This window comes from Podarcis filfolensis, assembly GCF_964270895.1.
Source record: "Podarcis filfolensis genome assembly, chromosome: 12".
In the NCBI taxonomy this organism is placed as follows: Eukaryota; Metazoa; Chordata; class Lepidosauria; order Squamata; family Lacertidae; genus Podarcis; species Podarcis filfolensis.
Window position 1 is genome coordinate 57,651,925 of NC_139614.1, and position 23,717 is coordinate 57,675,641.

Here is a 23,717-nt window from a genome sequence, read left to right on the forward strand (position 1 = left end):
GGCTACAGAACAATGGCAAGAGAAGCTGATGGACTATGCAGAGTTGGCAAAGCTAACAGATAAACGGTCAGGGAAAAGGCAATAGTGACTTTGAAAAAGAATGGGAACCTTTTACATCATATCTGCAGAAACAACAGCAAAAAAAAGAGTCATTGGCAGGATTTAAATAAACATTTGCAATTTTCTTTACAAAAAATAGGACACTTAATATGACAATATAGAAGTAAATATAAACAGCAGAATGTAATATAAGATGTAATAAACCAGTGATGGAAGTTGAGGGAAGTCCGCAGGGAAGGGGAAAATTGAAATCTGAATGTAATGTAATGATTATAGACATTGTTAAAAAATAAAAATTAAAAAAAATGATTAAAAAAATAGAATTCATACAGCGGAGAAGCCATATAAGAGCTTCAGTTGGAAGAGAAGTCTCACTTCACATGAAAGAACTCACAGGGAGGAGACACCATATAAGTGCTTGGAATGTGGGAAGAGCTTTGCCCGGAAGACAAGTCTCACAGCCCATGGAAGAATTCCCACAGGGGACAAAGCCTAACGGTGCTCAGAATGTGGACGGATCTTCGGTCAGAGAGCCCAACTCACTTCCCATCAAAGGATGCCTATCAGGAGAGGCATAGAAACATAGAATTGTAGAGTTGGAAGGGACTACCAGGGCCATGGCAGTGCTGGAATGTCTACTGAAGCATGCCTGACAGATAGTCGTTCAACCTCTGGTGATGAACCTGCAAGGAAGGAGAGGTCACCATCAGAATTTTCTTCCTGATGTGTAGCCATTTGGATCCTACCCTCTGGAGCAGCAGAAAACAAGCTTGCTCCATCTTCCATTTGACCCTTGATCATCTTGGTCACCCTCCTCTGTGCATGTTCTAGCTTGTCAATATCCTTCTTAAATTGTGGTGCCCAAAACTGGACACAGAACTCTGGTGGAGTCTAACCAAGTTGGAATACAGCATGACTATTTCTTCCCTCAATCCAGACACTATGCTTCTGTTGTTGCAGCCTAGAATAGGATCAGCTTTTTTTGCTGCTGCTGCTGAAGAGGAGAAGGGAGAGTGGAAGAATGTAAAGCCTTTGAGTGGTACATGGGTGTTCTATCCAAGGGAAACTGACCACCGCACCAGCCGGAGAACTTCCTTAGTGCTCAGGTCCCCAGCTGTCAGGAAGGGAAGGCAGGATCAGCACCAGGGAGAGGATCGGAGGAGTGTGCTTCAAGGCCACAGCTAGAAAGCCAGCAGCAGAGGGAGAACATGCATCTTGTCTTGTGTGAAAACAACTCAAGTAAAAGCCTCACTATTTTGGAATCTCAACTCTCTTTTTTTTAATGAAATATTTATTAGAGTTTTTCAAATTCAGTACAAAAAGAAATCTAAAAGAACAAAAAAATGCAAAAAAAGAAAAAAGAAAAAATTTAAAATTTACAGTTTCATATTTTCATTACTATATTTCCCAGACTTCCCCACACCTCCCTTCTTGCATTCCAATTCAAGTTGTTTGTTCAACAAGTTCCTATTGGAATCTCAACTCTCATGGATAGTAATGGGGTTACCAGTTCTCCTACTTGGGCTCAGGCAACTAAGTTTATGGAGGATTTTTTCCAAGAGCTTTGGACACTTTGGGAAGGACTCTAGCAAATTCATCAGGTAATAGCCAGTCAAGGGTGACCAGACCGGCTTTATAAAAGCGAGACAAACTGCAGATAATATTAGATTAGTGGTGGATTTGGTAGATCAAAATAAAGATAAAGACCAGTTTGTAATTATATCACTAGATGCTGAAAAGGCTTTTGACAAAATCCGTAAACAGTACATGGAAGTAGTTTTACTTAAATTTGAATTTCCTTTGGATCTCTTAAAAGGGATTAACGTAATCTATGAAGCACCTACGTCAAGAGTCAAAGGGAATGGTAATCTCTCTGCCACCTTTCCTCAGGCCTGAGGAACCAAACAAGGATGTCCTATCTCGCCATCGCTTTTTAATATCTGCTTAGAACGCTTGGCTTCCACCATGAGACAACACTGAGATTCACAGAGTAGTTCACAATACATTTGAATATAAACTAGTTTTATGGTTTATTTCAAATGATAGATGCTTTTGGTAAAATATCAGGTTATTCTATTCTATTATTCTGTTAATTGGTCCAATTGGAATTGATGCCAGTAGGCCAAAATCTGATTGCACATTCCTTCAAGGAATATCAATTCCAGATTTGTTCCAAATCTCTACAATATATAGGCAGCTTAATACCAAGAGATAAAAAAATAAGTCACACTTAATATAAATAAAATAATAAAAGAGATTTCTTCATATATTGATATACAGAAGTCATTGAACCTTACACTTTGGAGAAGGTGGAATGCCCTCAAAATGAATATAATTCCCAGATTAATTTATATTTTGAGAGGACTTGCAGTTTCTATATCTCATGTTTTCAAATGATAAATTCCCATATAAATATATGAAGAGATTTCTTCATATATTGATATACAGAAGTCATTGAACCTTACACTTTGGAGAAGGTGGAATGCCCTCAAAATGAATATAATTCCCAGATTAATTTATATTTTGAGAGGACTTGCAGTTTCTATATCTCATGTTTTCAAATGATAAATTCCCTGTTTAGGAAATGTCTTTATATTTATCTACTTTATACTTATCTACTTTATACATATCTACTGTCATGTATTAAATACTGGAAACTCATTGTTGGCCTTAATTTTCCGACGCGGGTGACCTTAGAATATGCACATACAGCCCCTTGGGTGGGCTGGAAAATACAGTCATACCTCGGGTTAAATGTGCTTCAGGTTGATCACTTTTGGGTTTCGCCATTCACGCATGTGCAGACGGTCAAAATGACATCACGTGCATGTGCGGGAGTGGTGAATCGCGACCTGCACATGCGCAGACGCAGGTTGCGTTCGCTTCTGGATGCGAACGGGGCTCCGGAATGGATCCTGTTCGTATCCAGAGGTACCACTGTACTAGGATCAAAATATTTGAAATCCCAGGTGACTCTAGAAACAACTAAGTCAGTTAGAAAGATATGGAACATGTTGTCTAATAAAAATAAAGTTGATCTATACTCGCATGCCAAACTTGCCCTGTGGGGAAACCCTATATTAAAAATTGCTAAAAAGATGGTACTATGGAAAAATTTAATGGAAACAGGTGTATTGACTCTGGACCAAGTGATAGAAACTAGAAAGCCAGGGAATACTTTTTACACCTACCTACTAACAATAAAGGGACGCGGGTGGAGCTGTGGGTTAAACCACAGAGGCTAGGACTTGCCGATCAGAAGGTCAGCGGTTCGAATCCCCGCGACGGGGTGAGCTCCCGTTGCTCGGTCCCTGCTCCTTCCAACCTAGCAGTTCGAAAGCACATCAAAGTGCAAGTAGATAAATAGGTACCACTCCAGTGGGAAGGTAAACGGTGTTTCCGTGCGCTGCTCTGGTTCTCCAGAAGCGGCTTAGTCATGCTGGCCACATGACCTGGAAGCTGTATGCCGGCTCCCTTTGCCAATAAAGCAAGATGAGTGCCGCAACCCCAGTATCAGCCACGACTGGACCTAATGGTCAGGGGTCACTTTACCTTTACCTTTTTAATACAAAATGTTGTAGGCTAAAGATGTTTACATTAGTATTATAATGATATCGTATTTATGGGTTAGGATATACATATAACCCCCCCCCTTTTTAGAAAACAACAACATACAAGTTGTCTAAGGGGTGGCCTGGAATTACCAATGGATGTGGCTCGCTATTCGCTAACCTTAGGCTCCGCCCCTTGAATGCTCCACCTCGACACTTAAAACCTGTGCCTCCTCTAGGACAGTCGTCCCCAAAATGGGCGACACCCCCCTGAAGGGTTTTGTTCCTGGGGGGCACTAAGAGGCAAAGGGGTGGCAGTGTAAACTCCCAGACTTTGAAAAGCTGATACCACTTGATCAGGTTCATTGGTTTTGTCATGAATTAATTAAACTACGTATATTTAATTGGATTTGGAATAAAGGCAACCGTTGCTGTTTAGAATTTTATTGTTTTTATATTTCTTCGTGGGTTGTGCAAACGGCTATTCTGAATAATGCTTTTATCTGGTAGGAGGCACTGGGGTGTTGGGGGGGTAGCGGCCCTAAAATGTTTGGGAACCGCTATCTAGGACCTGAGGGACATGGGTGGCACTGTGGGTTAAACCACAGAGCCTAGGACTTGCTGATCAGAATATAATAATAATAATAATAATAATAATAATAATAATAATAATAATAATTTATACCCCGCCCTTTTGGCTGGGCCTCCCCAGCCACTCTGGGCAGCTTCCATAGAAACCAAAAATACAGTAAAATATCACACTTTAAAAACTTCTCTGAACAGGGCTGCCTTAAGATGTCTTCTGAATGTCAGGTAGTTGTTTATCGCTTTGACATCTGCTGGGAGGGCGTTCCACAGGGCGGGCGCCACTACCGAGAAGGCCCTCTGCCTGGTTCCCTGTAGCTTTGCTTCTCGCAATGAGGGAACCGCCAGAAGGCCCTCGGCGCTGGACCTCAGCGTCCGGGCATAACGATGGGGGTGGAGACGCTCCTTCAGGTATACTGGGCCGAGGCCGTTTAGGGCTTTAAAGGTCAGCACCAACACTTTGAATTGTGCTCAGAAACGTACTGGGAGCCAATGTAGGTCTTTCAAGACCGGTGTTATATGGTCCCGGCGGCCGCCCCCAGTCACCAGTCTAGCTGCCGCATTCAGGATTAGTTGTAGTTTCCGAGTCACCTTCAAAGGTAGCCCCACGTAGAGTGCATTGCAGTAGTCCAAGCAGGAGATAACCAGAGCATGCACCACTCTGGCAAGACAGTCTGCAGGCAGATAGGGTCTCAGCCTACATACCAGATGGAGCTGGTAAACAGCTGCCCTGAACACAGATTTGACCTGTGCCTCCATGGACAGCTGTGAGTCCAAAATGACTCCCAGGCTGCGCACCTGGTCCTTCAGGGGCACAGTTACCCCATTCAGGACCAGGGAATCCTCCACACCTGCCCACCTCCTGTCCCCCAAAAACAGTACTTCTGTCTTGTCAGGATTCAACCTCAATCTGTTAGCCGCCATCCATCCTCCAACCGCCTCCAGACACTCACACAGGACCTGCACCGCCTTCACTGGTTCTGATTTAAAAGAGAGGTAGAGCTGGGTATCATTCACATACTGATGAACACCCAGCCCAAACCTCCTGATGATCTCTCCCAGTGGCTGCATGTAAATGTTGAAAAGCATGGGGGAGAGGACAGAACCCTGAGGCACCCCACAAGTGAGAGCCCAGGGGTCTGAACACTCATCCCCAAGATCAGTTGTTTGAATCCCCACAACAGGGTGAGCTCCTGTTGTTCAGTCCCAGCTCCTGCCAACCTAGCAGTTCGAAAGCACGTCAAAGTGCAAGTAGATAAATAGGTACCGCTCCGGCGGGAAGGTGAACGGTGTTTCCGTGCACTGCTCTGGTTCGCCAGAAGCGGCTTGGTCCTGCTGGCCACATGACCCAGAGGTTGTATGCCGGCTCCCTCGGCCAATAAAGCAAGATGAGCGCCACAACCCCGTAGTCGGCCACGACTGGACCTAACGGTCAGGTGTCCCTTTACCTTTACCTAGGACCTGGGACTTCAGACCCTGAGGACATCTCCCCAGGGTCTCAACCCTCTGAGGCATCTGTAGACCAGTGGATTACAGTGGCAGAGGTGTCTTCCTGGGCGTCCAGGATCAGGCCCCCAGAAGACTGGAGGGAAGGAAGGGGTGGGAGAGGCACGCTGCCTTGAAGGGGTGGGACCCCCCCTACATCCACCCCCTTCAACCCCCCCATTCTTCAACTCGCCAGGCCCGCAGCCTCGCGGGGAAGGGCGATCCGTGAACGTGGCTCAGCTGCACGTGGGATCTGGTTCCTTCTTGTCTGGTTTTGGCCGCAGCCAAGCAGGAGGCAAGGATGGGGATGAAAGGAGATGCAGCCCGGGGGGGGCACGCTTCCCCTGCAAGCTTTTTCTGGCCAAGGGGGAGACCAGCTCAGATCCCCCAAAATACAGCATCTCCGGCTCTGGAGGAAGAAAACGCAGAGAGAGGGGTGGGGATGAGCTTGGGGCGCTCGGCTCGCCAAGGGTTAAAAGGAACTGAGCCGAATTCCTAGAGAGGAGAGGACAGAAGGGGGGGGGACAGGTCTTCCAGAACAAAGGCCCCTCCCTCCCAAGTCACTTCCTGCAAAGGGGGGCGGGCGGTGGAGGTTTTCTCTGTCTTCTGCAAGCGCTGCCTGGGTGGCTCCTGCTGCAATCGGGTGAGGCTCCTCTCTCTTTCCTCCCTTTGGGCTGCAGGCGAGGATGCAGGGGGGCCGTGTTCAGATCATGCGTGCCCCCCAGGGTCCTGCACCCCCTCCTTGCTCTCTGCCAAGCCGGGGGGCGGGTGGTTTTGCAGGAGGTCTGCTATTACCTTCCTTTGTAACAATGGATACTCAGCGCTTTGTGGAGAAAAGAATGGCAAGCAAAGAAACCGCATTTAGGTTTATGCAGCAGTCACTTTTGTTGATAGAGGTTGTGGCCGGACGGAAACATTCAGAAATAAGATATGCGCCAAAAATAAAAGACATTTTTTTCATTTTCCTGCGCAAGCGCTGCCTCTGCGCCCCCTTCTGAGATCTGGTAGTCTCCCCTCTCTCCCCCTAAGGGCCTTGGGGGCCTTTCATTGGTACATCACAAAAATAGCACAATAGGTTAATGGAAATATCTACAACGTAATCTTCATTATTAGAGGTCAGACAGAGTCTGACTTCTTGCTTCGTGATTAGGTTTAAGCAAAAGCAGAAAAAGGGCAAACAGGATGGAGCAGAGTTAACAGATCACATTGAGCATCACATAACCAAACACCTTGTCAGGACCCCCTGGGGTAGTGCATAGATTGTTGTTGTTGTTGTTTAGTCATTTAGTTGTGTCAGACTCTTTGTGACCCCCTGGACCAGAGCACGCCAGGCCCTCCTGTCTTCCACTGCCTCTCGCAGTTTAGTCAAACTCATGCTGGTCTCTTCAAGAACCATCTCGTCCTCTGTCGTCCCCTTTTCCTTGCGCCCTCCATCTTTCCCAACATCAGGGTCTTTTCTAGGGAGTCTTCTCTTCTCATGAGGTGGCCAAAGTATTGGAGCCTCAGCTTCACGATCTGTCCTTCCAGTGAGCACTCAGGGCTGATTTCCTTCAGAATGGAGAGGTTTGGGTTTGTCATTGCTTGTCTAGGTTTGTCATTGCTTTTCTCCGAAGAAGCAGGCGTCTTTTAATTTCGTGACTGCTGTCACCATCTGCAGTGATCATGGAGCCCAAGAAAGTAAAATCTCTTACTGCCTCCATTTCTTCCCCTTCTATTTGCCAGGAGGTGATGGGACCAGTGGCCATGATCTTCGTTTTTTTGATGTTGAGCTTCAGACCATATTTTGCGCTCTCCTCTTTCACCCTCATTAAAAGGTTCTTTAATTCGTCCTCACTTTCTGCCAGCAAGGTTGTGTCATCTGCATATCTGAGGTTGTTGATATTTCTTCCGGCAATCTTAATTCCGGCTTGGGATTCATCCAGCCCAGCCTTTCGCATGATGAATTCTGCATATAAGTTAACTAAGCAGGGAGACAATATACAGCCTTGTCATACGCCTTTCCCAATTTTGAACCAATCAGTTGTTCCATATCCTGTTCTAACTGTAGCTTCTTGTCCCACGTAGAGATTTCTCAGGAGACAGATGAGGTGATCAGGCACTCCCATTTCTTTAAGAACTTGCCATAGTTTGCTGTGGTCGACACAGTCAAAGGCCTTTGCATAGTCAATGAAGCAGATTAAGTGCGTAGATTAAGTGGGGTGAAACAGTCCTTTATCCTTGTTTGTTACCAGTGAAAAAAATATAAAGTGTTGGTCCATTGATGGAATGTGAAGGGGCTTTCCAAGCAAAGATAATGATTTATGTTTCAATTAAAATCAACCCGATCAAGCCAAATGCTCAGAACTCTGCAGAATCCAACTGCCCCTCCACCTGCCTCTATTTTTGAGGCTCTGTGTGTAATTTGAGGTTTTATTTGTTTGTTTATTTTCCATGCTTGAGGCTGCAGATTATTATTATTTTTGTCTGTTGTTATTATTTCCGTTGTTACCACTGTTCCACTAGTTACCCAGAGCAGCTTACAACCATTTAAAAATATTTTTTAAAGTCAAAACAAATAATAATCAGAGGAATAGGCTGGGTCCTGAAAACACATGTCTCTCTTGTCAGAGGCCATGGGAAAGAGGGGAAGGTGCCTCTGTGGGGAGGGAATCCCCCAATGGGGGATCTGCCCCCAAGATGCCCGCTCTTGGGCCAACCCCACCCAAATCTCTCAGGGGGGTGAAACTACCAAGACGAGGACCAGGATGTTAAATTCGCTTGGCATGCATGTCTATGGCATGCCATAAGAATACATAAGAGTAATTTGAATCATGTAGTTAGGAAGAATTTGCAGGGGACAAACATTAAAAACCTGCTTGAAAGGAAGGCACCACTTTGGCTCTCACCTGCTGAAGCAATACCCATATCATATGTGGTGGACATGTAAATAAGCCAAAGATTTATGGGAGATGATATATAATTAAATGAAATAAATGTTTCAAAAGACCTTTATTAAAAGTCCAGAACCATTTTATTAAGAATACTAGGAACAGATGTTCCCACAGATCAAAAGAATCTGTTTCTCTACATACAGTAAGTACGGCAGCCAGAATGCCATATGCTCCAAAATAGAAAGAGGGAACAATACTAACCAGATGAAATTGATGAAATTGATGGAATATGTAGAATTAACAAATTTAATGAATAGAATAAGGGAACAGGAAGATGGAGTTTTTTTTTTAATTTTTAAGAAAAGAGCCTACCAAGAGGTTCTTTTGGCCAACCTTCACACTCAGGAGGGGGCTCTTCAGATATTTGGGGGCCAAAGTGAAGCACTCATATGAGCACGTTGCACTGGGCTCGGAAATGAATGGCAGCCAGTTCAGCTTTTTAAAACAGAAATTAAATGTGCTCTCAAGGGTTGTAATGAGAGGGATTCCATGAGCAGGTGTATGTCAGCTACCGTTCCTTCACTGACAGCAAATGAAAGCAGGCACAGAGAGAGAACAGATAAGCGTGGAATTCAGAGGGGAGGGAGAAGAAGCAGGGAGCAGCAGTCCCTTGATCTCTGGACACAGAGAAAAACGAAAGAGAGAGCCAGAGGGACAGAAGGCAACTTGCCAGTTCTGATAGTGATTCAGACTTGGAGGAAGTAAGGGGGGGTGGAATCGCCCCAAACTCACAGGTTGGCCAGGAAAGAGAGAAAGAAACGGTGGGGGCTTCCTTGTTGGGGAAGGAAGAGGAGGGGCCCAGTCCAGGCAACTCCATCCTCCAGCGAGAACTGAAATTGCTGAGCTCCAACTGGGGCTTGTGATGGACTAATAAATATGAAGTAATTAATGGCCAGTGTCTTGTCATGTCGAGTGTGTGTATGTGGGAGAGATAGCAAGCCTGACAGGGTAGACCCATGGAGGCCACCTTGAGCTCCTTGGAGAAAATATGGGATAGAAATGCCATTTATAAAGAAAGGGGACCCAACCAATAATCTGGCCACCGCATTTTGGGCCAGTTTTCTTCAAGGGCAGTTCCACATAGAGGACATTGCAATAACCCCATGTCATCCTGAGCATGGAATACCCTGGCCACCTCATCTCTGTCCCAAGGGGACTGTGGCTGGCAAAGTAGCCGGAGCTGGAAATGGTCCCTTACAATCCCAGTAGGAATGTGAGCCCTTCTTGACTCACTTTTTAGTGCTTTCCTTTGGCCCTCAGGGGGTGGCTAGATAGGTAAGAAAAAGGGATCCCACCCCAGTAGTCTGCCTTGAGAACTTTGCAGATTCCAGGTGCTAGGAAATGAGACAGAAGCAGGAAGGAAATGGGCCCTGAAGTGGGGATGGGACAGAGAGCAACGCTTGAGGATCCCAGGGATAGTTGGTATCCGTCTTGTCTCAGGAGACAATGGGAGAGTATGCCTCTGGGGGCGAGATCAAACTGTGCCAGCTGTGGCTCCAGAGGCTATAGCCTAATGTCAAAATTACACTCGTAGAAATGAGTCACTTGTCAGTCACAGTTCTGACTTCATTCTTTGACTGAAAACACTGAAAAACAGGAGCAACCAGGCAGATTCATTCAACAGAAATTCCTTATGCTTCCTGCACATTTTGCATAGTAAGTTCCCTTCTAGAAGGCCTAGATCAGACACCCCCAAATTCGGCCCTCCAGATGTTTTGGGACTACAATTCCCACCATCCCTGACCACTGGTCTTGCTAGCTAGGGATGATGGGTGTTGTAGTCCCAAAACATCTGGAGGGCTGAATTTGGAGGTGTCTGACCTAGGTGCTGGCTTCTCCTTTTCCATTTTGGAAAAAAAAGTTCAGAGTCTGGGCTATGTTTCAGTCCAGCCCTGGTTCCTAGCAAGAGTCACCCACACTTTCTCAGGAAACCTTTTTATTCTCTTGACTGTGTATCTGTTTCATAACAGAACAATGTATTTGCTTTGTAGGATTTGCAGACGCCTCTACTTAGGACAGACGGAACTGGGCAGAAGAACAAGGGATTCCTTCCGACCTCTTGGAAGCTTCCTGAGAGCCCAGATGGATGAGCCAGACTCAGCTGGCCCTGAAGCAGGAAGAGGCCATGCCATCCAAACTGGGAGCAGTGGGGGATTCTGGGAAAGCTCCATGCAAAAGATCCTGGGTGAGGAGGACACCCTCAGCTCAGATATACAGAGAAAAAAGTTCAGGCAAATGTTCTACCAGGAGGCGAAAGGACCCCGAGAGGTTTGCAGGCAACTCTACCACATTGACTGTCAGTGGCTGAAGCCAGAAAAGCACACGAAAGCTGAGATGCTGGACCTGGTGATCTTGGAGCAGTTCCTGGCTGTCGTTCCACCGGAGATAGAGAGCTGGGTGCGGGAATGTGGAGCGGAGACCAGTTCCCAGGCGGTGGCCCTGGCTGAAGGTTTCCTCCTGAGTCAGGCAGAGGAGAGGAAGCCGGCGGAGCAGCAGGTGAGAGAGACTTTCCTCTGAATATTCTGAAGGTGCTCTGAACATGAGAGAGAGTATCCCAAAATTCTCTCTTAATCCCCCAATCTTATTTGGAAAGCCTCCAAGGAATGATATCGGGTACCCCTAAAGCTTTTGCCTCTCCCAGTCCTTTTCTTATCTTCCTCTCCATTCTCTGTTTTCAATCCTTGTTGCTCTTTCAGGAAACAATTATTTTTGCAGAAATGGGCCTGGATTCCTCTGAGGCAGAGAGGCCTCCGTTAGACACCAAAGAGAGGCCACTGGGTAAGGAGGAAGGATTTATTTTCTCCATTTGGTCACATTCTGTGGATTTGGAAACTAATCTATGCGTTATTTTCATCTTTTGGGGAGGACACCTGGGTCCAAGATCTCAAATGAGGGACATGTATTTTTAAATACAAATGTTAAAAGGCACTTACTAGGTGAGACTTTTTCTAAGGCCCATCTGTAGTTAGAGGTGCACTGCTTCAGCTCTTAAGAAAAGCATGTGCTAATGGCCTGCCACTTCCCTTTGTCTCTCACAGGTGACAGAATGATGCTGCCAAGACCTCTTCTTCCATCTTTGCATGGAGGCAGAGGAGAAACAATAGCTCTGGAACCAGATCAGGTAGGGAGAAGGAGCATTGTGGGGAAAAGAGGCTGTGAGATGGGGCAGCCAGGCAGAAAACAACAGAGCAATGTGTAGTAGATAATCTGTATGTTGTCTAAGAAGAGAACCTTTCCCTTTTTATTTTAGGGTCCGGTGTGTTTTGAAGAAGTAGCTGTTCATTTCACAGACGAGGAATGGGCATTGCTGGATCCTGACCAGAGAGCTCTGCATAAGGAAGTCATGGAGGAGAATCGTGGGATTATGGACTCTCTCAGTAAGGCTGCCTTTTGGATTACAATATCTTTTTTGAAATTCAGTATGGATCTCTATGAGATGAACCTCAAGTGTTTTAATGGAGCTAAACAACAACACCCACAGCATCTGGGGTTCTGACAGCCTCACAGTGAACTGTGACTGGAGAGTTAGCTACTGTTTTGTCTGTAAATATTCTTCCTCCAGTTTTGCTTTTAAAAATCATGATCTGGCTGGTCTGAACTGCTTAGGATTTGAAATTCAGGCTTTAGAGACGTTCGGGAAGTTGAAGTAGCTTCTGTTAGTTTTTGATTCACCAAAGAGATGACTGATGTTGGAATCATAGAATCCTAGAGTCATTGGGGCAAGACCTACTGAGAAGTGTTGCTGTGATCGTGAAGCCTGACACTTCTGAGCAGCCAGTTTCTTCTCATAAAGAGTTAACTTCACTTACTTCGTGTGATTTATTGCTGTCCCACTCCTGACACTCAGGTTCCCATAAATATGTTCATTAATGCCTGTCAACAAAAGCTGTGAAGCTTGTAGTAAGACCTTACATTTAATTCCCTTCAGTTCTTCCTCTGTCCCAAGCATTAATTAGCATTGTTCAATAATCGAGGGCTGCCTTTCTTCCTAAAGCTGTGATCTGTTTCTCTGTTACAGATGGTGATGTTTCCGAAATGAAGAACAAAGTCTACACAATGGAGAAGCGATATACATATTTGGAGTGTATAGAGAGCTTAAGTCAGAGCTGCCATTCCACTCCCCTCCAAAGAAATCTCTTTAGGAAGAAATCCTATCAGTGCTTGGAATGTGGGAAGAGCTTCAGTCGGAAGGATAGTCTCACTCTTCATCTAAGAATTCATACACAGGAGAAACCATATCAGTGCTTGGAATGTGGAAGGAGCTTCAGTCAGAGCACAGGTCTCAGGTCCCATCAAAGAATTCATACAGGAGAGAAACCATTTCAGTGCATGGAATGTGGAAAGAGGTTCAGTCAGAGGGTCCATCTCACATCCCATGAAACAACTCATACGGCAGAAAAGGCATTTCACTGTTTGGAATGTGGAAAGAGCTTCACCCGGAAGGAAAATCTGACTTTCCATCAAAGAATTCATACAGGGGAAAAACCGTATAAGTGCTTAGAATGTGGAAGGAGCTTCAGTTGGAAGACTAGTCTGACTTTACATCAAAGAACTCATACAGGGGAGAAACCATATCAGTGCTTAGAATGTGGAAAGAGCTTCACTCAGAAGGAAATTCTCACTTCTCATCAAAGAACTCATAAAGGGGAGAAACCGTATCAATGCTTGGAATGTGGAAAAAGCTTCAGTCGGAAATCTTATCTCAGTTCCCATCAAATAACTCACAGTGAGGAGAAACCATATAAGTGTTTTGAATGTGGAAAGAGCTTCACTCAGAGTGTCAACCTTAAAGCACATCAAATAATTCATACAGGGGAGACACCATTTCAGTGTTTGGAATGTGGGAAGAGCTTCACCAAGAAATTAAATCTCACTTTCCATCACAGAATTCATACAGGGGAGAAGCCATTTCAGTGCTTGGAATGTGGGAAGAGATTCAGTCAAAGAGCGGGTCTCATGTCCCATCAAAGAATCCATACAGGTGAGAAGCCATTTCATTGCTTGGAATGTGGAAAGAGTTTTAGTCACAGTGCTAGCCTTAAGAACCATCAAAGAGTTCATACAGGAGAGAAGCCATTTCAGTGCATGGAATGTGGAAAGAGCTTCACCATTAAATTATCTCTCACTTCCCATAAAAAAATTCATACAGGGGAGAAGCCATTTCAGTGCTTGGAATGTGGAAAGAGCTTCAGTCGGAACTCACATCTCAATTCCCATAAAAGAACTCATAGCAAGGAGAAACCTTATTCGTGCATGGAATGTGGTAAGAGCTTTACCCAGAAGGGAAGTCTCACTTCCCATGAAAGAACTCATACAGGGGAGAAACCGTATCAGTGCTTTGAATGTAAAAAAAGGTTCAGTCAGAGCGCCCAGCTCTCCGTCCATCAAAGAATTCACACAGGGGACAAATGATACCAGTTCTCGGAATGTGGAAAAAGCTTCAGTCAGAGTGCTGTTCTTTAGGTGCATCAAAGAATACATAGTGATTTAAAAAAGAATGTGGGAAAAGCTTCACCCATAAAGTAACTCTCAATTCCCATCAAAGAATTCACACATGGGACAAAGCATATCAGTTCTCAAAATGTGAGAAGAGTTTCACCAAGAAGGAAAGTCTCACTTCCCATCGAAGAATTCATAAAGGGGAGAAACCGTATCAGTGCTGTGAATGTGGAAAAAGGTTCAGTCATAGTGCCACCCTCACAGTCCACCAAATGATTCTTAAAGGGAGAAACCATATCAGTGCTTTGAATGTGGAAGGAGCTTCAGTCAGAGAAATGTCAATATTACCTGCACAGTGGGAACGTATTTTAGAATCTATTGGACACCACATAGAAGTCTGTATAAAAAGGATTTGCTAAGGTTGCATTATGCTGAAGATGTGGTAAGGACAATGTCTCCCTGAAACATTGGTTTATAGTCTCTTGGGCTTGCCATTCAGAAGGCTGGTGGTTCAAATTCACTTGACAGTGGTGAGCTGCTATTGCTCTGTCCCAGCTTCTGCGAACCTAGATGTTTGAAAGCATACTAGTGCAAGCAGATAAAGAGGTACCTCTGTGGCGGGAAGGTAAAGGGCATTTCTGTGTGCTCTGGCTTCCATCATGGTGTTCCGTTGCTCCAGAAGTGGTTCAGTCATTCTGGCCACAAGACCCAGAAAAGCTGACTGCAGACAAAAGCCAGCTCCCTCAGCCTGAAGCGAGATGAGCGCCGCACCCCATAGTTGTCTTTGACTGGACCTAACTGTCCAGGGGTCCTTTACCTTTTTATATACCTAACAGTACTAGGTTTTGGGAGAAAATGCTGGTTTGTATAATTATGGCCGATCAGAAGAAACTAAAATTTGCAGCAGAGAATATTTTTTGAACTAGATACCTACTATATGCAAGTTAACGGGAGAACAAAAATGGTAGCTAAGTGACTGATATTGATGAACTGGAAGAACAAAGACATGATCTCCTTTAATCAGCGGATTAATAATATGATAGCACTTGCAATTTATGGACAGACTGCTTACAGATGTAGACTCTGCTTGTAAATATGTCAATATTTGGAACAAATTAATGCAAAAGTGTAGTAGGCTAAAGATGTTTACATTAGTATTATGATAATAATATCGTATTTATGGGTTAGGATATACATATAATCCCCCCCCTTTTAAAAAACAACAACATACAAGTTGTCTAAGGGGTGGCCTGGAATTACCAATGGATGTGGCTCGCTATTTGCTAACCTTAGGCTCCGCCCCTTGAATGCTCCACCTCGACAGTTAAAGCCTGTGCCTCCTCTAGGACAGTCGTCCCCAAAGTGAGCGACACCCCCCCTGAAGGGTTTTGTTCCTGGGGGGCACTAAGAGGCAAAGGGGTGGCAGTGTAAACTCCCAGACTTTGAAAAGCTGATACCACTTGATCAGGTTCATTGGTTTTGTCACGAATTAATTAAACTACATAGAGTGCTACATTGGGTTACATACGCTTCAGGTTACAGACTCCGCTAACCCAGAAATAGTGTTTCAGGTTAAGAACTTTGCTTCAGGATGAGAACAGAAATCGTGCTCTGGCGGCGCGGAAGCAGCAGGAGACCCCATTAGCTAAAGTGGTGCGTCAGGTTAAGAACGGACCTCCGGAATGAATTAAGTACTTAACCCGAGGTACCACACTATATTTAATTGGATTTTGAATAAATGTGCAACCGTTGCTGTTTAGAATTTTATTGTGCTTTTATCTTCCTTAGTGGGTTGTGCAAACAGCTATTCTGAATAATGCTTTTATGTGGTAAGAGGCCCTAGGGGTGTTGGGAGGGGGCTGCGGCCCAAAAATGTTTGGGAACCGCTATCAAGGACCTGGGACTTCAGACCCTGAGGACATCTCCCCAGGGTCTCAACCCTCTGAGGCATCTGTAGACCAGTGGATTACAGTGGCAGAGGTGTCTTCCTGGGCGTCCAGGATCAGGCCCCCAGAAGACTGGAGGGAAGGAAGGGGTGGGAGAGGCACGCTGCCTTGAAGGGGTGGGACCCCCCCTACATCCACCCCCTTCAACCCCCCCATCCTTCAACTCGCGACGCCCGCAGCCTCGCGGGGAAGGGCGATCCGTGAACGTGGCTCAGCTGCACGTGGGATCTGGTTCCTTCTTGTCTGGTTTTGGCTACAGCCAAGCAGGAGGCAAGGATGGGGATGAAAGGAGATGCAGCCCGGGGGGGGGGGCACGCTTCCCCTGCAAGCTTTTTCTGGCCAAGGGGGAGACCAGCTCAGATCCCCCAAAATACAGCATCTCCGGCTCTGGAGGAAGAAAACGCAGAGAGAGGGGTGGGGATGAGCTTGGGGCGCTCGGCTCGCCAAGGGTTAAAAGGAACTGAGCCGAATTCCTAGAGAGGAGAGGACAGAAAGGGGGGGGCAGGTCACTTCCTGCAAGCGGGGCGTGGATGTTTAGTGTGTCTCCTTTGCAAGCTTGGCTGCCTGGGTGGCTCCTGCTGCAATCGGGTGAGTCTCCTCTCTCTTTCCTCCCTTTGGGGGAGAAGGGGGTCCCAGGGCTGCAGGCGAGGATGCAGGGGGGCCGTGTTCAGATCATGCATGCCCCCCAGGGTCCTGCACCCCCTCCTTGCTCTCTGCCAAGCCGGGGGGCGGGTGGTTTTGCAGGAGGGCTGCAACCCTGTTCTTCCTTTATGCAAAGGCTGCTCACCGCTTTGTGGGGAAACAATGGCTTTCATCCGCCCAGCCTTGAGTTTGCTGCAATAGCAGAGGAGTCTCCTGGGTGTCCAGAGCCCAGTCTAGTCCTGTGGAGTCTCCGTCAGTCAGGCTGGAGGATGCGGACTAAGTGCTGGGATCAGTCTGAGCCCCTCTGGGAGGATGAGAAAGAGCAGGGAGGAGGGGCTGGCTGGGCCAGGGAGGGGTCAGTGCCTCCCTCCAGGAGTGGGGGGGGGGTCTCTTCCTGCTTGGAGGAGGCGGGGTGAATCCAGAATGTGTCCTTTTATTGAAAATGCATCTCTGGGTTATTTGTGGGGCATAGGAATTCCCCCCCCAATATAGTCCTGCCCCCCACAAGGTCTGAGGGACAGTTGAGTATTAAGCTTTACCCCCCCCCCCGCATGTGTAGCGGATTCACCCCGCCAACTGGCCCCCATTAAATATAGCAGACCCACCTCATTACACCCCCCCAGCCTCCCCCCCCATGCTCCTTCTCCCCACCTCATCTGGTTCCACAGCCGTGACTTCTCCTCCGCCACCAAGAAAAGATGGATGAGGCGGTCTTGCCAGAATCCCTCCGCCATCTGTGAGACAGAAAGGTGAATGAGAAGTCAGAGGTGGAGCTGCGCATGGCGAACGAGAGATGGGCCACAGAAAAAGCCTCACGGGCCGAGGGCATTTGGACATTGGCAGCCATTTCATATTTTAGTTATGTGAAAATTGATGCACCCTGCTTTGGGCTCTTGGATCCCACCAATGACCATCAACTAATAAAGGAGTGGATTCACTCCGCTAACTGCCCCCCATTAAATATAGAGGACCCACTTCATGGTATGCAAATCACACGAATTTCTGCAATTTCCCACAGGCTACCTTGTGAAGATCTTGTGAGAGGGGAAACTTAGTGATTTAGAGTCTTAGGAAAGAGCTGAACGAACAAGAACAGTTTTATTTACAAAAGAAGAGGTCCATGAAACAAATTTGGGGTCAGGAGGTGCATTCTTTCAAATAAAAGTTGGCTTATTACTTAAACTAAATAGAAAGATCTCACTGTAGTACATGCACAGCTTTTCTTAAACTTCAGTTGCTAAAAGCTCACTTGTTGCACTTCAGTTGGAAGTTCGGGTTTCTACCATAGGAGGTAAAAGAATTAACTCTGTTTCTGTTCATTTACTTAGTTACGACCAGGGTTACACTTAAATACTTTTACTGCAGCACAGCTTCCTTCTCAGCCTAATACTTTGGTTCCTGAGCGAGGGGCATTTTTCGCCGGTCCGCCTCTCTCTTAGCCATCCCTCTCCTTAGGGATTTCCCACAGACCCAGGGGATCCCCTCAGCCCTTGTTCTTGGTTTGGGGGTCTTCTTTTCCTGGGAGATCTCTCCCCTCCTGACTGGAAGGAGACCCTGGTTTAGTCGGTCTTCCCACAGATTCTCCCTCTCCTGCCTCAGACTCAGCCCTCTAGATTAAATCCTGCCTCCATACTCTCCCCAGACCCTCCACTGGGCCGTCTTCCTATCTAAGCTGTGAGACTCCTTCTTCTGGCTATAGAGATTCTCCCCAGATCAGAGCCAGTTCTCCCACAGAAAAGAGCCTCTCCGAATAATAATAATAATAATAATAATAATAATAATAATAATAATAATAATACCCCTCTCCCCTCTCAGATCAGGCCCTGCCCAACTCTCTCCCTCAGAAAGGGCTCCTCGGATTTTCCCTCCAAAAGGGCTGGCAGCCAATCAGAGAGAGAGAGAGAGAGAGGCTCCCGCCCTCTGCTGGAACCTCGGAGGCACTGCACCCCCACACTCTGCTCTGGCTCTGAGGGAAAATACCTCATGAGATGAAGCAAAAGGAGAAAACTAGGAAAATGAAAGGTTACAGATAAACTGACCGAGTCTTCTCTTGTCATTTGTATTTCCCAATTAGTTTACAGGAATATCTGCAACATATGGTTCATTATTAGAGGTCAGCGCCTGAGATTGAGGCAAATGCTCAAAACTGCAGATTCCAAACACCCCACACCCCCGTTTCTGGAACGTCTGTGTGTAACTTGAGGCTTTTTTCCCATGCTTGAGGCTTTATGTTATTATTATTTTTATTATTGTTTGTTGGTATTTTCACTACTATTACCACTGTTCCATAGCAGATTGCAATAATTTAAAAATATTTTTAAGCGTCAAAACAAATAATAATCAGAGGAATAGGCTGGGTCCTCCGTTGTCAGAGGCCTTGGGAAAGAGGGGGAGGTGCCTGTGGGGGGAGGGAATCCCTCAAGGGGGGGTCTGCCCCCAGGATGCCCTCTCTTGGGCCAACCAAGACTCTCAAGGGGGTGAAACTACCAAGAGGGCCCCCTCTGCCAAATTTCACAGCCAAAAGGATCTGTAGGGAAGAAGGTGGTTCTTCACAAATTTTGAGGGGGGGGGCTGTGAACCCCTCCTGAAGGCAGCCCGGTTTAGGGCAGTTTTTAATGTTTAATGCTGTATTGTGTTTTTAATATTTGGTTGGGAGCCTCCCAGAGGGGCTGGGGAAACCCAGCCAAATGGGTGAGGTGTAAATAATAAATTCCTATTATTATATTATACTCCTGTGATAACTTTGAATTGGACCTGGAAATGAAGGGACCACCAATGCAGCTGTTTTAAAACGGGAATTAAATGTGTTCTTAGGGGTTGTAATGGGAGGAATTCAATGAGATGGAGTAGACCCATGGATGCTCCTTGGAGAAAAAGGGAGGAAATAAATGCCCTTCATAAAGAAAGGGAGCCCAGCCAACAATCTGGAGCAGATTCTGAACCATCCTCAAGAGCAGTTCCACTTAGAGGGCATTGCGATGATCCTATCTGATCCACAGCAGAGAGTACCCTGGCCATGTCATCTCTGCTCCAAGGGGACAGTGGTTGGCAAGCTGGCCGGAGCTGGAAAGGGGCACTTACAAACAGAATTTATTTACAATCATAGGAGGAATGTGAGCCCTTCTCACTTGTTTATAGTGCTATCCTTTGACCCTCAGACCTAAGAAAAGGGGATTCCACCCCAGCAGTTTGTCTTGAGAACTTGTACCACTTGCACATTCCAAGTGGCTAGAAAATGAGACAGAAGCAGGAAGGAAATGGTCACTGAACTGTGGTAGGGAGGGAGAGCAGTTATTGAGGATCCCAGGGTGGGTTGGTTGGTTGGTTGGCATCCATTTGTCTCAGGAGACAATGGGAGAGTGTGCCTTTGGGGCTGAGGTCAAACTGTTGGAAGGTTGCAGCAGCTGCAGAGCTCTAGCCTAGTCTCAAAATTACACTTGTACAAATGACTCACTTGTCAATCACAGTTCTGACTTCTTTCATTGACTGAAAACACTGAAAGGCAGGAGCAACTAGGCTGATTCATTTGACATACCTTCCCAATGTTTCCTGCACATTTTGCATAGTAACGTCTAGTAGGGCTGGACGCCGGCTTCTCCTTTTCCTTTTTTGAAAAAGAAAGTTCAGAGTCTGGGATGTGTTGCAATCCAGCTGGTTCCTAATAAGATTCCGGGAATCTTTTTCTTTTCCTTGCTGTGTATCAATTTCATAACAGAACAATGTATTTGCTTTGTAGGATTTGCAAAGGCCTCTACTTAGGAAAGACAGAACTTGGCAGTAGGACCAAGAGCTTTCTTCCAATCTCTTGGGGGATTCCAGAGCCCAGATGGATGAATCAGAGTCCGCTGGCCCTGAAGCAGGAAGAGGCCATGCCATCCAAACTGGGAGCAGTGGGGGATTCTGGGATAGCTCCATGCAGAAGATCCTGGGTGAGGAGGACACCTTCAGCTCAGAAGTGCAGAGACAAAATTTCAGGCCGTTCTGCTACCAGGAGGCCCAAGGACCTCGAGAGGTTTGCAGCCGACTCTACAACCTTGACCATCGGTGGCTGAAGCCAGCAAGGCACACAAAAGCTGAGATGCTGGATCTTGTGATCTTGGAGCAGTTCCTGGCTGTCCTTCCGCCAGAGATGGAGAGCTGGGTGAGGGAATGTGGAGCGGAGACCAGTTCCCAGGCGGTGGCCCTGGCCGAAGGATTCCTCCTGAGTCAGGCAGAGGAGAGGAAGCAGGCAGAGCAGCAGGTGAGAGAGACTTTCCTCTGGATACTCCCAAGGAGCTCTGAACATGAGAGAGAGTATCCCAAAATTCTCTCTTAATCCCCCAACCTTTTTTGGAAAGCCTCCAAGGAATGATATCGGGTACCCCTAAAACTTTTGCCTCTCCCAGTCCTTTTCTAATGTTTCTCTCCATTCTCTGCTTCCAATCCATTTGCCCTTTCAGGGAAAGATTATCTTTGCAGAAACGGGCCTGGATTCCTCTGAAGCAGAGATGACTCCATTGGAGACCAAAGAGAGGCCACTGGGTAAGGAGGAAGGAGGGTTTTTTCCCATTTGGTCACACATTCTGTAGATTTTGCCACTAATCTGTGGGGAGGACACTAGGGGCCAAGAGCCCAAAGTGGGGACATGTATTTTTACCTAGCTAAGATACAAATGTCAAAATGCACTCAGTAGGTGAGACTTTTTTAAATGCCCACCTATAATTAGAGATGCACTGCTTCACCTCTAAGAGAAGGATGTGAAAATGGCCTGCCACTTACCTTTGTCTCTCACAGGTGACAGAATGATGCTGGCAAGAGATGCTTATCCATCTTTGCATGAAGGCAGAGATGCAGCAGCCACGGAACCAGATCAGGTAGGGGGAATGAAGGATTGTGGCGAAAGAGTCCCTAATGAATCTCTCTCCTCCTTCTCTTGGCAGTAAAGGCCATTGCAGGAGCCTTATGTTCTGAGAATGGTGAACAATCACCTCACGTTGACTAGCCTCCTGAATGTTGCTAATACAGTGGTACCTCTGGTTACGTACTTAATTCGTTCTGGAGGTCCGTTCTTAACCTGAAACTGTTCTTAACCTGAAGCACCACTTTAGCTAATGGGGCCTCCTGCTGCCACTGCGCCGCCGGAGCACGATTTCTGTTCTTATCCTGAAGCTAAGTTCTTAACCTGAAGCACTATTTCTGGGTTAGCGGAGTCTTTAACCTGAAGCGTATGTAATACGAGGTACCACTGTATTATTTATCAGTAGTTGCAGTTTTATTTACAGATTTAACATTTAATGCTAAAATAGGCTTCTAAATAGTTGACAAATCATAAAAACAGTGGCCAGAATTCACCTTTCCCCTCATTCCCCTCCCCGTGACCCGCAGTACCCCCTGAAGTTGACTTTAATGCATTGTGAAGGTTCCCCCCACCTCCAGAACAGTAGATGGGGAGAGCAAAGAGAGGATCCTTCCATCTGGGAAACTGGAATCGATGAGCAGAGAGAATTACCGTATTTTTCGCTCTATAACACACACCTGACCATAACACGCACGTAGTTTTTAGAGGAGGAAAAAAATTCTGAAAGAACTTTCAGAAAGAAAAAAAAATTCTGAAAGAAATAGTGGATGTATCATTTTTGTACTTCATGCTGTGGCCACAGACGTGATTTGACGGTGAGTTTGGGGTAGGCCAATGCAAAAATCCTGAGAATCCATGTGGACCTGCGCATTGTAACCACGTTTTTGCACCATTGCAGCCCCAGGCAACAGTGGGTGCGTGATATTTTTGGTGCAGGCTGTAGCCATGGACATGCTATGTGATCTGATGGTGAATTTGGGGTGACCCAATGCAAAGATCCCGAGGATCCATGTGGATCCATGCTTTGTAACCACGTTTTTGCACCATTGCAGCCCCAGGCAACAGTGGGTGCGTGATTTTTTTGGTGCAGGCTGTAGCCATGGACATGCTATGTGATCTGATGGTGAATTTGGGGTGACCCAATGCAAAGATCCTGAGGATCCATGTGGATCCGTGCTTTGTTACCACGTTTTAAGCGGGGAGGGAAGGAAAAACAGAAGGGACAAGGAGCACGAGAGGGGTGTGCGGAGAAGCAGCTGGCTAACAATGCAGGAGAGGGGTTTAACGGGAGGGAGGAAAGGAAGGCAAAAGTTCCCCCCTCCCAAGCCAGCCTTCCCCCCCCCCCAACCTGCATGTTTTCCGGCTGCCTGCGAGTCCCTAGAATGCTGGACGCAGCACTGGAGCACGGAGAGGAGGAGGTGGTGGCTGTCGGCTGCGCTCCTAGCCGACAGAACCTGAGCCGGGTGGGCTGGAGCCTGCGCGCAGTGTGACTAGGAAGGAATTAGAAGGAAGGACACAGTCCTTTCCTTTCCCCTCTGCTTGCCAGGAGGGCAGGGGATTTCCCTGCTCTTTGTTGCGTTTGAGCAAACACAGCAACCGAAAACAGAAGCGGGTGGGCAGTAAGACCTTGAGGCAGAATGCAGGAAAGCAGCAGCCTCACTTCTGCAGCCTTCCCTCCTCCGCGCGATCTGATTTTTGCCTGTGCACTCGGGTCAGTCGGCTCCAGGGACCACACATTCGCTCAATAACACGCACAGACATTTTCCCTTACTTTGTAGGAGAAAAAATGTGCGCGTTATAGAGAGAAAAATACGGTATTTGAAAAAAAATACGGTATGCCATGTGGCATTCCATCCATTCCTCCAAAAGCTTAATACCAGTCATTAAAATACACACACAAAAACAGTTTTGTTAAAACATTAAAATATGCATCCATAATAAAAATGTACAGCAAAACAATTACATTAAAACAAAACAGCAATGAACAGGCAGAAAACAACAGAGCAATGTGTAGTAGATAATCTGTATGTTGTCTAAGAAGGGGACCTTTCCCTTTTTATTTTAGGGTCTGGTGTGCTTTGAAGATGTAGCTGTTCATTTCACAGATGAGGAATGGGAGTTGCTGGATCCTGACCAAAGAGCTCTGTATAAGGAAGTAATGGAGGAGAATCGTGGGATCATGGAGTCTCTTGGTAAGGCTGCCTTTTGGATTACAATATCTCTTTTGGAATTCTTTTTGAAA

General features: G+C 46.4%; 2 protein-coding genes across 8 annotated transcripts in view; one reads left to right on the forward strand and one right to left on the reverse strand.

The window, feature by feature from the left end:
- Positions 1–23,717, reverse strand: part of LOC310745974 (uncharacterized protein) — a 618,230-nt gene that overhangs the window by 88,056 nt on the left and 506,457 nt on the right. The window lies entirely within an intron of this gene.
- LOC310745954 (uncharacterized protein) overlaps positions 1–23,717 on the forward strand; it is a 63,251-nt gene that overhangs the window by 34,900 nt on the left and 4,634 nt on the right. For 4 of the 7 annotated variants that reach the window (XM_083579309.1, XM_083579319.1, XM_083579320.1 and 1 more), the window contains exons 2-5: positions 10,603–11,107; positions 11,308–11,389; positions 11,650–11,732; positions 23,541–23,667. In XM_083579309.1, the coding sequence (XP_083435435.1) occupies positions 10,603–11,107; positions 11,308–11,389; positions 11,650–11,732; positions 23,541–23,667 (797 nt within the window). Of the gene's footprint in view, positions 1–10,602; positions 11,108–11,307; positions 11,390–11,649; positions 11,733–16,414; positions 16,585–17,306; positions 17,388–18,621; positions 18,752–20,374; positions 20,879–21,077; positions 21,160–21,411; positions 21,492–23,540; positions 23,668–23,717 lie in introns of those variants that run through there. The other 3 variants (XM_083579310.1, XM_083579322.1, XM_083579311.1) reach the window with 3 other exon arrangements.